Source organism: Accipiter gentilis, chromosome 13 (assembly GCF_929443795.1).
Source record: "Accipiter gentilis chromosome 13, bAccGen1.1, whole genome shotgun sequence".
Taxonomy (NCBI): Eukaryota; Metazoa; Chordata; class Aves; order Accipitriformes; family Accipitridae; genus Astur; species Astur gentilis.
The window spans coordinates 32974226-32986096 of NC_064892.1; the positions used below are offsets into that span (position 1 = coordinate 32974226).

Consider the following 11871-nt stretch of genomic DNA (forward strand, 5'->3'; position numbering starts at 1 on the left):
CTAGAAAGCTCCCTTAACATTTTATTACAGTATATAATATGATGGAACTAACGTAACCCATGTGGTACAACGTTATCTGTCCTGGGAGGGTAGGGGGCTAAGCGGATATTCAAAACCCCTTGTGAAAAGAAATCTTCATAGCAAGAATTATCTTATTGGTCTGGATGGGCTGTATCAGTCATGCTTACCCCTTTACTTGAAACATGAGGTGAAATGCTGTCTCTCTCAAAATTGTCCCTAAAACCAATCTGATTTTAAGAACAGTTTTTAAATATGCTTCCTTTCTTTTATTTGACTTACTGTTACAGCCCATAAACATTTGGGGTCAAGAGCTCACTTCCTTAAAATATGCCAAATGGGATTACTCTTGAACATCTAAGAAGTAAATATTAGGTGGAAAGTGACGTTTATTTATTTCGTATGGAGGGCATCATGATTCTCATTGGTAGCTTGTTGTTCACATAATTAGTCCCATTTAAGTCACTGCGGGATTTTTATTGTCTGTCACACACTGTGGGTTTGTTACAGTAAATGCTAAATGACAAATGTTAATATAGTTAAAAAAAACCAACAACAACAACTTTGAGACTCAACCTCCAAATGAGTCCCCATCCCATTTTTTTTTCTCTGTGCCCCAGTAAGCCCTTTCTTCCCCAAAATGAGCACTGGGAATCCAAATGCATCTCGCCACATGAAGTCAGCATTGCCGAATCGTTTGGACTCAAGGGGATGGGGCTTTGGGGAGCAGTGGCTGGCCGTGCCTTCCTGCCAGTTTCCTACTCCACTACTTTCTCAACTTGAGAGGCTGGTTTTACAGGCCAGCAGACTGCAGCACTCGTGAAGGTAAAGTGCATGCCGCAGCTTGGAAAAGTTGCCGAGCACATTGGCTCCAGTGCCTATGTGCTCGGCGGGCAGGAGGCCTCGGGGGACCAAGGTGAGTGCAGCTCCCATCCCTGCACCCATCCTGTCTCCCTCCAGGTGCGGAGCCTGGCTGCTGAGCACCCTGACAGCGGCTGGTGACAGCTCAATGTTACAACAGGTTGTGCGGGAACAGCGGCAATCGTGTCCATGTGCTCCGAGTGAAGGCTCCGGCGCCGGACAAAATCAAGCAGATAACAACGCTGGTCCGGTGGAAGTAAGGCAAAAGTCAGCTGGTCGGCTGGTAAGAAACATGGCTTATTCGTATGCCTTTCTTGGAGGATGAGGTGAGCATTTCCAGCAGGACAGTATTTGTAAATGTGCTTGTCAGCCTGTTTAGAGCATATTTGAACACTAAAATTCTCACAGCGCACAAAGAACTGCGCCAAGGAAATGAAGATCTGGGGCCCAATATTTAGAAGTATGATTGTGCTTGGTAATGAAGGGTTAATTCAGCTTCTGCCTTTCTTGAATGTGCATTTCTTTCACTGGGGAGGCCAAGTATTTAGGACCCTCCCACACTGGAAGCAAAATTATGCTCAGCATGCCTAAACATGTTTGTTGCTCACAGGGTTTTAACTTTATTTCCTCGAACAGTAGCAGCAGAGACATTTTGTCTGGGAACCATGTTAGAAGGACAGGAAAACGACCCGGTCCCATGCATTTCACAAATGCAGGCGTATTTGGAGATCCTGCTGAAAGAAAATGGTGGTCATTGACTTGTTTTGTTCTCTAGCTCAGAGGTTCATTCACAAAGTACAACTGTCTCTCATTTGCCCTGCAAAGTAGATCTACTGGCTGCAGACAAGTATGTTTCAGAAAGGTTCCCTGATACCGCCAAATTCACGGGAGAGAGGGGAACTCTCTCCTGCTGTTACAGCATGTAATACAACACGACTAATCAGTTCTCAGAAAAATAATTCCTCTTTGCCCTGCTAGTAAAAATCTCTGGGACTTGCTTCTCTGCTGCCACAAGCTTTGTGGAGGCATTTACACCTGTGAAAACCAACGAAAAAAGTAGTTATTAAATATGCTGGAATGGATTTAGTAACGTCTCCATGCAACTTGCACAGAAGTAAATGATGGTGCAGGACTGGAAAATCAAGGTTTGTTTATTGAAAGCAGTCCTTCCACTCCCAGGGTCAGGCCTGTGGTTTGGAAGATGATACAGACAAGGTCTCAGATGAAGAACAGGTTGTGCTTGTACTTTTGAAATCTTCATTATAATGTGTTCTTGTGAGGATTAACATTCTGTAGGAAGTCTTCTGTTTTATACAGTTAATCTGACGCTTGCCAAATCGCAGAAGAAATTGTATATGAAAATTAATTTTGTTCCTCGTTGTTCTATTTACTTTGGAGGTCACTTCTCCTTTCCTCTTTATGCAATATAAGCAAAACTCACCGGAGCAGAGCTTTGATCTATAGACAATCACAAACCTCATTAAAACTGACAGGCACGTTGGCCGTGCTTTGTTCGGGAAGGAACAATCAAGTTCTTTTACGGCGTAAGATAGCTAAAAACTAGAAACCGCTGCCCACGGCACAGGGCTACATGGCCAAGCGCTAAGATGAGCTAACTCCTATGAGCAAGCACTAATTTGGGGAAAGTCAGAGAGATTTCTCTAGGGACTGCTTGCGAACGCGGCAGCAAGAGCGCAGATTGGTTGCAGCTGTGTTTGCCTGTGTGCATGTCCGGGACCGGAAACACCACGCGAGAGCCAGCAGACAGTGGGAGAAGCAGTGGTGCATGGCCCTGAGAAAAAGCCAAGGGACAGCTTCTTCTGGGCAAGCATCCTGGCTAGAGCAGCAAACTTGGACTGCCGCACAGTTCTCCCTCCCATTTGCTTCCTCTGCGTGCAAGGAAATGGGACGTGGCTGTACATTCTTTGTAAATAAATAGGGTTACGCTAAGGAGATAACTGAATTCATCATCGATTTCCCTCCCCTCGCAGGAAAATCTGGCAAAGTGCTGAATATTAGTTAACTGTGTGGGTCAAAGTTCTGTATGTAAAACTACAGAGCTTTTCAGTACTGCTAAAATAGTCGTCGGAGACCCTGCAGATATCAAGGCAGTCTCTGAAATTCAGACCTCAAAACAGCAGTTGATCATTTCAATCGCTGACGATCCTTCATGGATTTTTAATGCCTGGTATTTCTACAATGCTTATTAAAAGTAGCTTTTATGGAACAATAACAAGAAACTGCTTTCTCTGATCCCTCGTTTGGAGTGTTTAATATAGTCCAGATGTATCTGTTGAAAAGAAACGTAGTCAGATACGATATAGTTGTGAAACGTTTATACATGAGTAAGGTGTTTGATACAGGGAGGTGTTTTGAATAGTTTCTTTATTCGTGTTATCTTACAGTGTCTTCTTGCCGAGCTGCTATCGGCATCAAAGCTCTTGCAGATTTATTTCCGTGTTTAGGTCCCCACAGCGACTACATCGTACATCACAGAGTGCCTCTCTCCACTTGAGGGTATGTTCACACCAGCACAGGTGAATAAAGCAGCATGCTTCAAGTCACTGTCCCGATGCCGGAGTGTACTGTGTGTGTGCTCTGACACCTCTGCAACGGGACATGCAGCCTTGACCTCCTTCAGTGGGAAGTAAAAGGCAGACTTGCAGCCAAGGATAAGACTGGAAAATGCCTTCAACGCACCTCTTTGCCTTGGTGTTTCACCCTAGGAGGCAATTACAATCTGACAGGTCTTTGGTAGCATGGCTTCAGAGGAGCCTTACTGATGGGGAATACAAACTTGGGGGAAAAAAAAAACCAAAACAAAAAAAGCTGCTTTTAATGCCAGCTACATTTATCAATCAGTTTTGTGTTCGACATCTTCTCCAGCACAGCACAGGGGGTGCCTGGGGCCCGGCATGAGCAGCTGGTGTGGCCGAAGGGCAAGGCTGTGTTACTTTTGGCAGCAGCACCGGCAATAGCTGGCTGGAAGCATTTGTGAAATTATGGCCTGTGGGGGCACTTCTGGTTTATGCTGACGTGTGTGCAGGCTGCCACCGAAACAGGCCCTCTCGCGGGCTCATCCTGGCATTGTTAGGCTGCGGGATCAGCTGGCTGCCAAAATTGATCCTGCTGAAAACTTTTTTTTTTTTTTTAAACTGTATTAGCTTTCAGCTCTGTTGGCAAGTGGATCTAGCCTAACATGTGGCCGCATGAATGTCGGAGCCAGCGGAGAGGAGGCATCGGGAAAACATGTCTAGGGGAAGGGAAAAGGTTGGAATGATCTCTTTTGCCAGTAGCACAGTCTCGGCTTGGCTTAACCCCCCGTGAATCTACCTCTCAGGGTAAAATTAGCTGTTACAGCTTGAGTCACATTAATGGCTTGCTTCCACAGAAAGGGAAAAATCTTGTTCCTCTTTTCCTCTGATGTTAGACCTGGTGATTGTCTAATCTTGCACTGAACTGGTTTAACTCACTGAATCAGCAGCAAACTCACCTGGCAAAGAAAAGGGAATAACGTTCTGCTGGCTTAGCGGGTCGAATCAGCTCGGTAAAGCATCTGCCGAGGCTGGCAGAGCTGGTACAGGCGAGGAGGGCACAGTAGCGGTCAGGTCTGAGCTCGCTGACTGAACCACAGCGTACAGCTTTGGTCTCAGAAATCTGCTGTCATAACACCGAGTAGAAGATCCATGATCTGGCTTCTCTCTGTAGTTTAAAGATGACAGTAGGTGCTATCCCTTTGTCTTACAGCAAACATGGTGTTTGTTTCATAAAGCTGGAAGTTGCCACGATTTTATAATTCCTTCCAAACTCCTACCCCTGTATTTTCAACCCTTCTATGGGTAAGTGACTTTTATACTAACACTTCCCTTCAAGCCGGGCCTCTCCTTTGAGCCTAGATTTCCCTTGGGTTTGTTTCCTTATTAGATAGGGAAATATTGCCACAAATCTACTAATGCTCTTTTCCATCGGCCAGAACGTTTCTCTGAAGCTTCAACAAACGGCCTCTGATGCTGCTTCAGGAAGACACTCTGTGCTCTCAGATGCAGGAATGCAAGCTCATAAGCAAACTGCTACTGAAAAACCTCTATAAACAACAAGGAGGTAAAAATAGTATAGAGTATATGGAAGATGTGTGCAAAACAGTTGTTCTATCAGTCAGATAGAAGTAGTAAAATGCCCAAATTATATTTGATCACGCTCAGGACAGCCATGGTACACTTAAGTACGGTGCTGGCTGGGCACTGTCACAGAAATCCCAAGCTGTGTTTGCCCAGAAGTTTAAGCTTTCATCTTTGAGAGAAGAAAGCCCAGGCAAGGAGGGACAAGAACATTTTCCAATGGTCCTAATGAAGAGGAGATATCCCAGGTGGGCAGGCGCCCACTCTTATGCCCATACAGCTCCTCCTTAATTTATAAGGAGACAGAGTAGGACCAGCCCAAAGAATTAATGGAGAATAAAATATACTCTAAAAATAGATCAGGAAAAAAGTTACACGAGAAGTATATGAGCTTAACTATGAGTGAGGAATCTAAAATGCCATGTTGTCGTTAATATCTTTAACCATAAAATTAAAGAGAAGATGAGTAGAATCGGGAAATTCTTGATGTTGGGAAAGCGTAGGCAAGGGGTACTTGGAAAACGTAAATGTGCAAGCATTGGGATATCGCTTGAATGCGGTTTGGGTGGCTGAGGAATGCATTAAGCTATCACTTTTCAGAAACTACCTGGAATTACTTGTTTTTAATAAACAGCAAAGAAGATGCCGGACAGTTGAGAAGAAACAAGCACGACACTGAAGTGCACCTAAAAGTCTTTGCTGCTTTTGTGCAGCAACTCTACTTTCTGGGACCGTTCTCCTGGAGGTAGTGGATGAAATGCCCAAATGTGTGAGCACTCTGAAGGGGATTTTCAGAAATACTTGCCCTTGGTCAAACTGTTCCTGTTGAATCCAGCTGAGAGGGCAGGCCAGCTCGGGTGGAGGCAGCAGGAGGAAAGGCGAGGAAGAAGAGAGCTCTTCCTCCTCTGGCTGCAGTAAATTGGGGAAGCACAGCCTCTGCGTGTTATTGAATGGCTTTTAAAATCCAGATTCTTAAACAATCGGAAGATGTCAGGTGCCTGAGGGAGCTTCATTTGGTGGAAGTACAGTCTAGCCTGTGACGTTAGTTGTGTGGGTAGTATCGGTAGTATCGAACGTGAATCGTCTCCCCTGTGCCGATGAGCGACGTGACTGCAGGGGTGAGCGAAGAGTAGGGGAGTGAGAGGGATGCCGGAGGCAGAGTACCGCGCGTTTTAGGCACGGCTTTTGACATAGCGTTTCACAAAGTTTTATGTTGACCGCGAACTAACAGAAGGACTGCCAAAAACATACAGATCGCAAAGGTTCCCTGCAGTCTCAGCACTTGGAGCCACCGTTTTGTAAGTCCTTCAACTGGAGGGTCCTCCCAGGTGGACGGGGGATCCCCCCCGCTCCGTCTCGGTGTTATTGGGGAGACCTGCGCAGGTTTGACAGGCCGCCTTGCTCTCCAAGAGATTCCCCAGTAGGAAACGGTACAGCCAGCGCGTTAAGGCAAATAGGGACGCGTCTCCGTCCTTTTACGAAGCACGTAAGGCTACCATCCGGCTAAAACGACGTTATTTTTCTTCACGAGTGCCTTCAGGAGGTGGAAGGCTCTCGGCGGGCATCGCCAGCCGGTGGCCGCTCCTCGCCGGGCTGCGCAGCCTTGCGCGCTGCGCTCCCCGAGTCCCAATTTCGCAGAGTTAATCAACAACAACGGACAATATCTCGGCGGCGGAACAGCCTGCCTGCCTGCCTGCCTGCCTGCCTGCCCGGGTCAGGGGCGGGGGGGCTCGGCCTCGGACTAAGCCGCATCCACCGGCCTGCCGGGCCGTCCCTTCCCTCCCTCCAGGCAGCCGCCGGGGGGGCTTTTCCTCGCCGCTGCCGGGGCCGAGCAGGAGGAGGAAGAAGCCGCAGGGGGGCCGGATCGGCGGCCGCCGGTGAAGGTGGGTGGATTCACACACCCCCGGTCCGGTCCGGGACGGCGGGGAGCAGCTCCCGACTCGGGGCAGGGGACGGGGGTTGTGAGGACGAAGCGAGGAAGGGGCCGGGCGGATGGCGGCGGCCTTGGGGATCGCGCCGCCGAGGTGAGGCGGGGAGGGAGCCGGGCCCCTGGGGCGGAGGTGGGGGTGGGGAGGGGTGACCGGCCGAGGCAAACCCCGCTCCCTCCGCCTGCCCTCTCCGCGGTCCCCGGCCGGGGATGGTGAGTAACGGAGCCCGGGGGGGGGGGCGGACACGACACGGGGACCGGTGGTCGGCGCTGGGCCCGGGGCCCGGAGGGGCAGGCCCGGCTGGGCGAGAGAAGGCCGCGGCCGCCGCCGGTGGTTTGGCTCGCAGGCTTCTTCCCTCCCGCTTAAACCCCGCTGCCCGGTTATCCTTTGCGGGGGCGAGGGCAGGCAGACCCCCCCACCCCTCCCAGCGAGGGCTGCCCTCCTCCCCGACAAGCGGTGCCCGGCGGAGGGCAGGCCGGGGGGAGCAGGGCCGGGCCCGGCGGGAACGCCATCGTTAAGGGGGGGGTGTCGGGGATCCACCCCCTCCCCGGGCAGGAGGGTGTTTGTAAGCCGAAGGAGCGAGGGGACCTCTCCTGGGGCAGAGGGAGAAGGAGGGGAGCGCAGGAGAAGGGGTTTGGCGGTGGTCCCTGCGCCCGGCTGATCGGCCGGCCCGGTCAGAGAAACGGTATTCCTGGGGCTGGTGACTGCACCGAGGCAGGATTGCTTGTTTCTGCAGGCTTTTCGAGCTTTCTGGAGGCTGAACGTGTTGGATCTACCTGGTACTCCTGGAAAAAAACCCCAACCTTTGGCCCTGAAATAACAGGTTTAAAGCACAGGCCACTTCCCTCAGCTCTTTTTGGCTGACGGGATACCTACAGCACCCGGGGGTCAATCATTCCGCGTTAAAATGTCTGCGCTGACCCTCCGTTAGCTTGCCTTTCCTCTCGGTGGGGCGAGCAGAGTAAAGATTGTTGCTGCTGGGAGCAGGAGCTCCCATCTCCCTCCCTCCTGCCTTTCTCTGCGTGGGACCCTTTTTTTGGGCTGATTCAACACACCAGCTTGACAGAAGGCTGGCGGAATTGCTCGTAGGAGGTCCTGACAAGGACCGGGGTGCTTGCGAAGGAAGGGAGACAAGACCTCTCCTGATGAGCTCAACTGCTTGTGGAAATGCAGCGCGACTCGGCCAAGTTTTATTTAGAATACTTACATGCCATTGCGGGAAACTTGCAATTCAAGAGCTATCTTTTTGTTTTGTTTGAAGCTTGGTGAAATTCTGGTTTTGCTTTCAGCCTGCTGCTGGCTGATAAACCCAACTTCTGTGCTGAGAAGCATGCTAAATGAATTTCTCTCTGGAGTGTGGGAAAAAGCTGCTGTGGTTGTTTTTGCGTTTTATGGTTTGATTTGTTTTGCCGTTCTTCTTCCTAATGATAAAACTGTGCAAGTTGCTCTTTCTGATGGGTGACATCTGCTGGGTTTCTACCCAGAGAGTTTATGTAGCCCAGGTGAAGGAAGGAACCGCTGTGCCATTTGGTCCGTGTGCTACGAGCGGGGAATTCCAGGGCCGTCCAAACCTGGATCAGAAGTTACACAGAGAAATTCCCAATGGAGAGGTTGAAGTGTTGCTGTAGTTCCTCACACAAATACCGAGTTGCTAATACAAAGGGATGTTTCAATCCACAGGCAACTTACGCTCTGAAATGAATGTCCTAAAGAAGACAGAAGTTCAGCTGTCCCAAGCAGGCATACAAGTTTTCAGTATTTTTGGTTTGGTGTTACTGGTGGTGTAAGAGGGGGAAAAAAACCCTCGTAGGCTTGCCTGTTTCTTTTTTTAAAATCCGAGGTTTCTAATGATGTCATATAATGGTTTTGAAATTCAGTTATATTTGTAAAGCATAATTATTTGATTGGATAAGTGGGGTTGGAATGCAACAGGACAGTTTTATTTGGATCATGAAACCTTTGTGTGTATGTTTTCTGTATTTTTAGGAGCATGAAAATCTTCAATGTTTGTCCTGCAGTTTTGATGGAACGTGTTGTAGTAAGCATTTTCTGCAGTGGTTTGCTGTCCTTGCTGTCAGGCATGCAAAGCTGCTTTTCCAGCTCCCTAACTAAGAAGTAAAATCCTACCCGGTAAAGGAGATGGAGCAAATACTTTCTGCACTATGAATTTCCATTTACTAAAAGATGGAGAACTGTCATTTTAGTTTTGTAGTTATTATCCTCTTAACACATGAGCAAAACTGATCTTTGTGCTGCTACTGTGGCTAAAAGCTGTGAGTACAAGTTGGAAAGAGAGAGCTATTCATAAAGAGGAAGACTCAAGAGTATAGGGGCAAAATCATTGTCTTCCCGTCATCCTGTTCTTTTTAGCAGAAGGAAGAGGGCGGAAGAGAAACTTTAACTTTGTGCTGAATAGCCCAACAATAACACGTTCACTTGGTTATTTAAAAATATTGCAGGAGCAAGAGAAAAGCTGACTTTTTAGGTGAGTGGTGACTCAGCTTTGGCTTTGCAGGTAGAGCAAAGAGCCACATCACCTATTCTGTAGCTGAAGCAATTCTGAAGCTGGTCTGTTTCAGTGACCTTCTTAGAGTAGTGGGGCATGGGGTTTGAAAGTGTAAGCTTTGGATGAGTTGAGCAAGTAGAGAGCAATCGAGTCTTAGCAGGGCGTATCAGCTGGGTATCCTTTGTGAAAATCCGGTTTCTGCGTATTGCATCAGTGAGGAAAGATGCAAGTCTTGAACTGTTATTATGAGTACATGAGTTATTTTCATTCAGAGTCCTTGCTGGGTTTGGCAAGCATTCTTTTCCAGGATTTCTCCTGGAGTCCAAAAATGGTTCTGCCTGAACAATGAGGCGTTCTTATGCCTGCCATCTGGTGGCCAGATACCACAGGTAACTGGACCAGCTGCAAGAACCCAGCTGAGGCTCTGTCTTAAGGATACGGGAGAAAAAAGTAGATCCTTTTCTCACTGAGCTGTGTCTCAGATGGAGGTTGGTTTTTGCATGGTTTTCCTGGAGGAGAAATAAATTTTTTAAGTTCCATTACTATCTTTCTTCTCTTTCCTAGGATATGATGGAGCTCCTAGAGGAAGATCTCACCTGTCCCATTTGCTGTAGCCTGTTTGATGATCCTCGTGTCCTGCCCTGTTCACACAACTTCTGCAGAAAGTGTCTGGAAGGAATCCTTGAGGGAAACGTGAGGAATGTGCTTTGGAGGCCATCCCCTTTCAAGTGCCCCACGTGCAGGAAGGAAACTCCCGTTACTGGAGTCAACAGCTTGCAAGTCAACTATTCCCTGAAAGGTATCGTGGAGAAGTATAATAAAATCAAAGTAACTCCGAAAATGCCTGTGTGCAAAGTTCACAGCGGGCAACCCCTTAACATTTTTTGCCGGACAGACATGCAGCTGATCTGTGGGTTATGTGCCACCCGTGGTGACCACACAAAGCACGTTTTCTGTTCTATTGAAGAAGCTTATTCCCAGGAGAAGCGGGCTTTTGAAACCCTGTTTCAGGGCTTTGAAACTTGGCGTTGTGGAGATGCCCTCTCGCGACTGGATACTTTAGAAACCAGTAAGAGGAAGGCTCTGCAGATGCTGACCAAAGATTCTGACAAAGTGAAGGAGTTCTTTGAGAAGCTGCAGCACACACTGGAGCAGAAACGAAATGAGATTCTCTCTGACTTTGAGACCATGAAGCTTGCAGTGATGCAGGCCTATGACCCGGAAATCAATAAACTGAAAACAATTCTGCAAGAGCAACGGATGGCTTTTAACATTGCGGAGGCCTTCAAAGATGTGTCTGAACCCATTATATTTCTGCAACAGATGCAGGAGTTCAGGGAAAAAATCAAGGTGCTCAAAGAAACCCCTTTACCTTGTTCCAGTGTGGACATCAGCCCTACAATGAAGAGCTTTGATACCAGCCAGTGGAACGGAATAAAACTAGTTGATGTGGACAAACTTGCCTTGCCTCAGGAAAACAACACTCTTAAATTCAAGATTCCCTCGGTCTTTTCACGCAGATTTATAGTGAACTCTCTTATTTGCTTGCTTATTCTTGCTGTCACCAGAATGTCCTTCGTGGAGTCAGTCGTTGACAATCTCCAGTGCTGGAAATCTCAATTCTTTACAATTAGCTTGTCCTATTTGGCAGATACAGTGGAGATAGCAGATCATGCAGTCTTTTACTGGGAACAGATGACAGATGGAGCTTCACTTCTAAGAGAAAAGTGTAAAAACTATACGTTGGTTGTACTGGATAATGTTGCACAGTTTGTGTGCAAATATAAACTGTTGTGAAGTCCCTGCTGAAATATAAGAACTAAGAGAGATCTGGTGAAGGAAACATAGAACTTCTTAAAATTAATTGGTTTTTTAAGAGTTCCAGTGAAAACATTCAAAGATTCGAAATGTTTCCAAAACATTCATACTGTTCACATAGTTTCAGCACTGATAAACTGGAAGATGAAATGGAGCTTTGAAAAGCACATTGTTTCTGGATTCTTCTTTCAGTGGTGATTATGTGAATATTATTCACTGTAAATAATTTTTCTTACCAAAATATAGGGCCAAACTGTGTACTTAGTTTAATGTTAATATAATTGTAGAATAAGATAAAAAGTGTCACTTCCTAAAAGGTCATAGTTAAAAAAGAAGTTATTTTTAACTGGGAGGTGGTTAGGAAAGAGGAAGAACAGTTGTGGTTGAGAAGAGCACTGTCCTGAGAGGCTTGTTGATACAAAATACAGCGTGTATCATTCACATTCTGGAACCACTTTCTATCTGAGGACGTTACTTCTCACTGAAATAGATGTGTGTATTTTTTTGCATAACCAAATATTGTAATTATCCTGTGCATTCAGATTACTGTAGATACTGGATATTGTTTACATGTTCTGTGCAAAAATACATCTTCAGGGCAAGCATAAATTCTAGGGGTAAG

At 47.2% G+C, this 11871-nt stretch overlaps 1 protein-coding gene and 1 long non-coding RNA gene across 12 annotated transcripts in view; one reads left to right on the top strand and one right to left on the bottom strand.

Annotated features, from left to right (window-relative positions):
- Positions 1-1139: 1139 nt before the first annotated feature.
- Positions 1140-11871, bottom strand: part of LOC126045241 (uncharacterized) — a 107901-nt gene continuing 97169 nt past the window's right edge. For 9 of the 10 annotated variants that reach the window (XR_007507985.1, XR_007507975.1, XR_007507984.1 and 6 more), the window contains one exon: positions 1140-4581. This is a non-coding gene — a long non-coding RNA (uncharacterized LOC126045241). The remainder of the gene's footprint in view (positions 4582-11871) is intronic. The other variant, XR_007507982.1, reaches the window with a different exon arrangement.
- TRIM13 (tripartite motif containing 13) lies at positions 4644-11535 on the top strand. 2 transcript variants are annotated; one of them, XM_049816032.1, is made up of 2 exons: positions 4644-6880; positions 9996-11509. In XM_049816032.1, exon 2 carries the CDS (start codon positions 9999-10001, stop codon positions 11226-11228), a length of 1230 nt encoding a protein of 409 aa, XP_049671989.1. In that variant the 5' UTR covers positions 4644-6880; positions 9996-9998; the 3' UTR covers positions 11229-11509. The 2 variants fall into 2 exon arrangements, with proteins under 2 accessions (XP_049671989.1, XP_049671988.1); XM_049816031.1 differs by lacking the exon at positions 4644-6880 and adding an exon at positions 6891-7137 and having other exon boundaries at positions 9996-11535.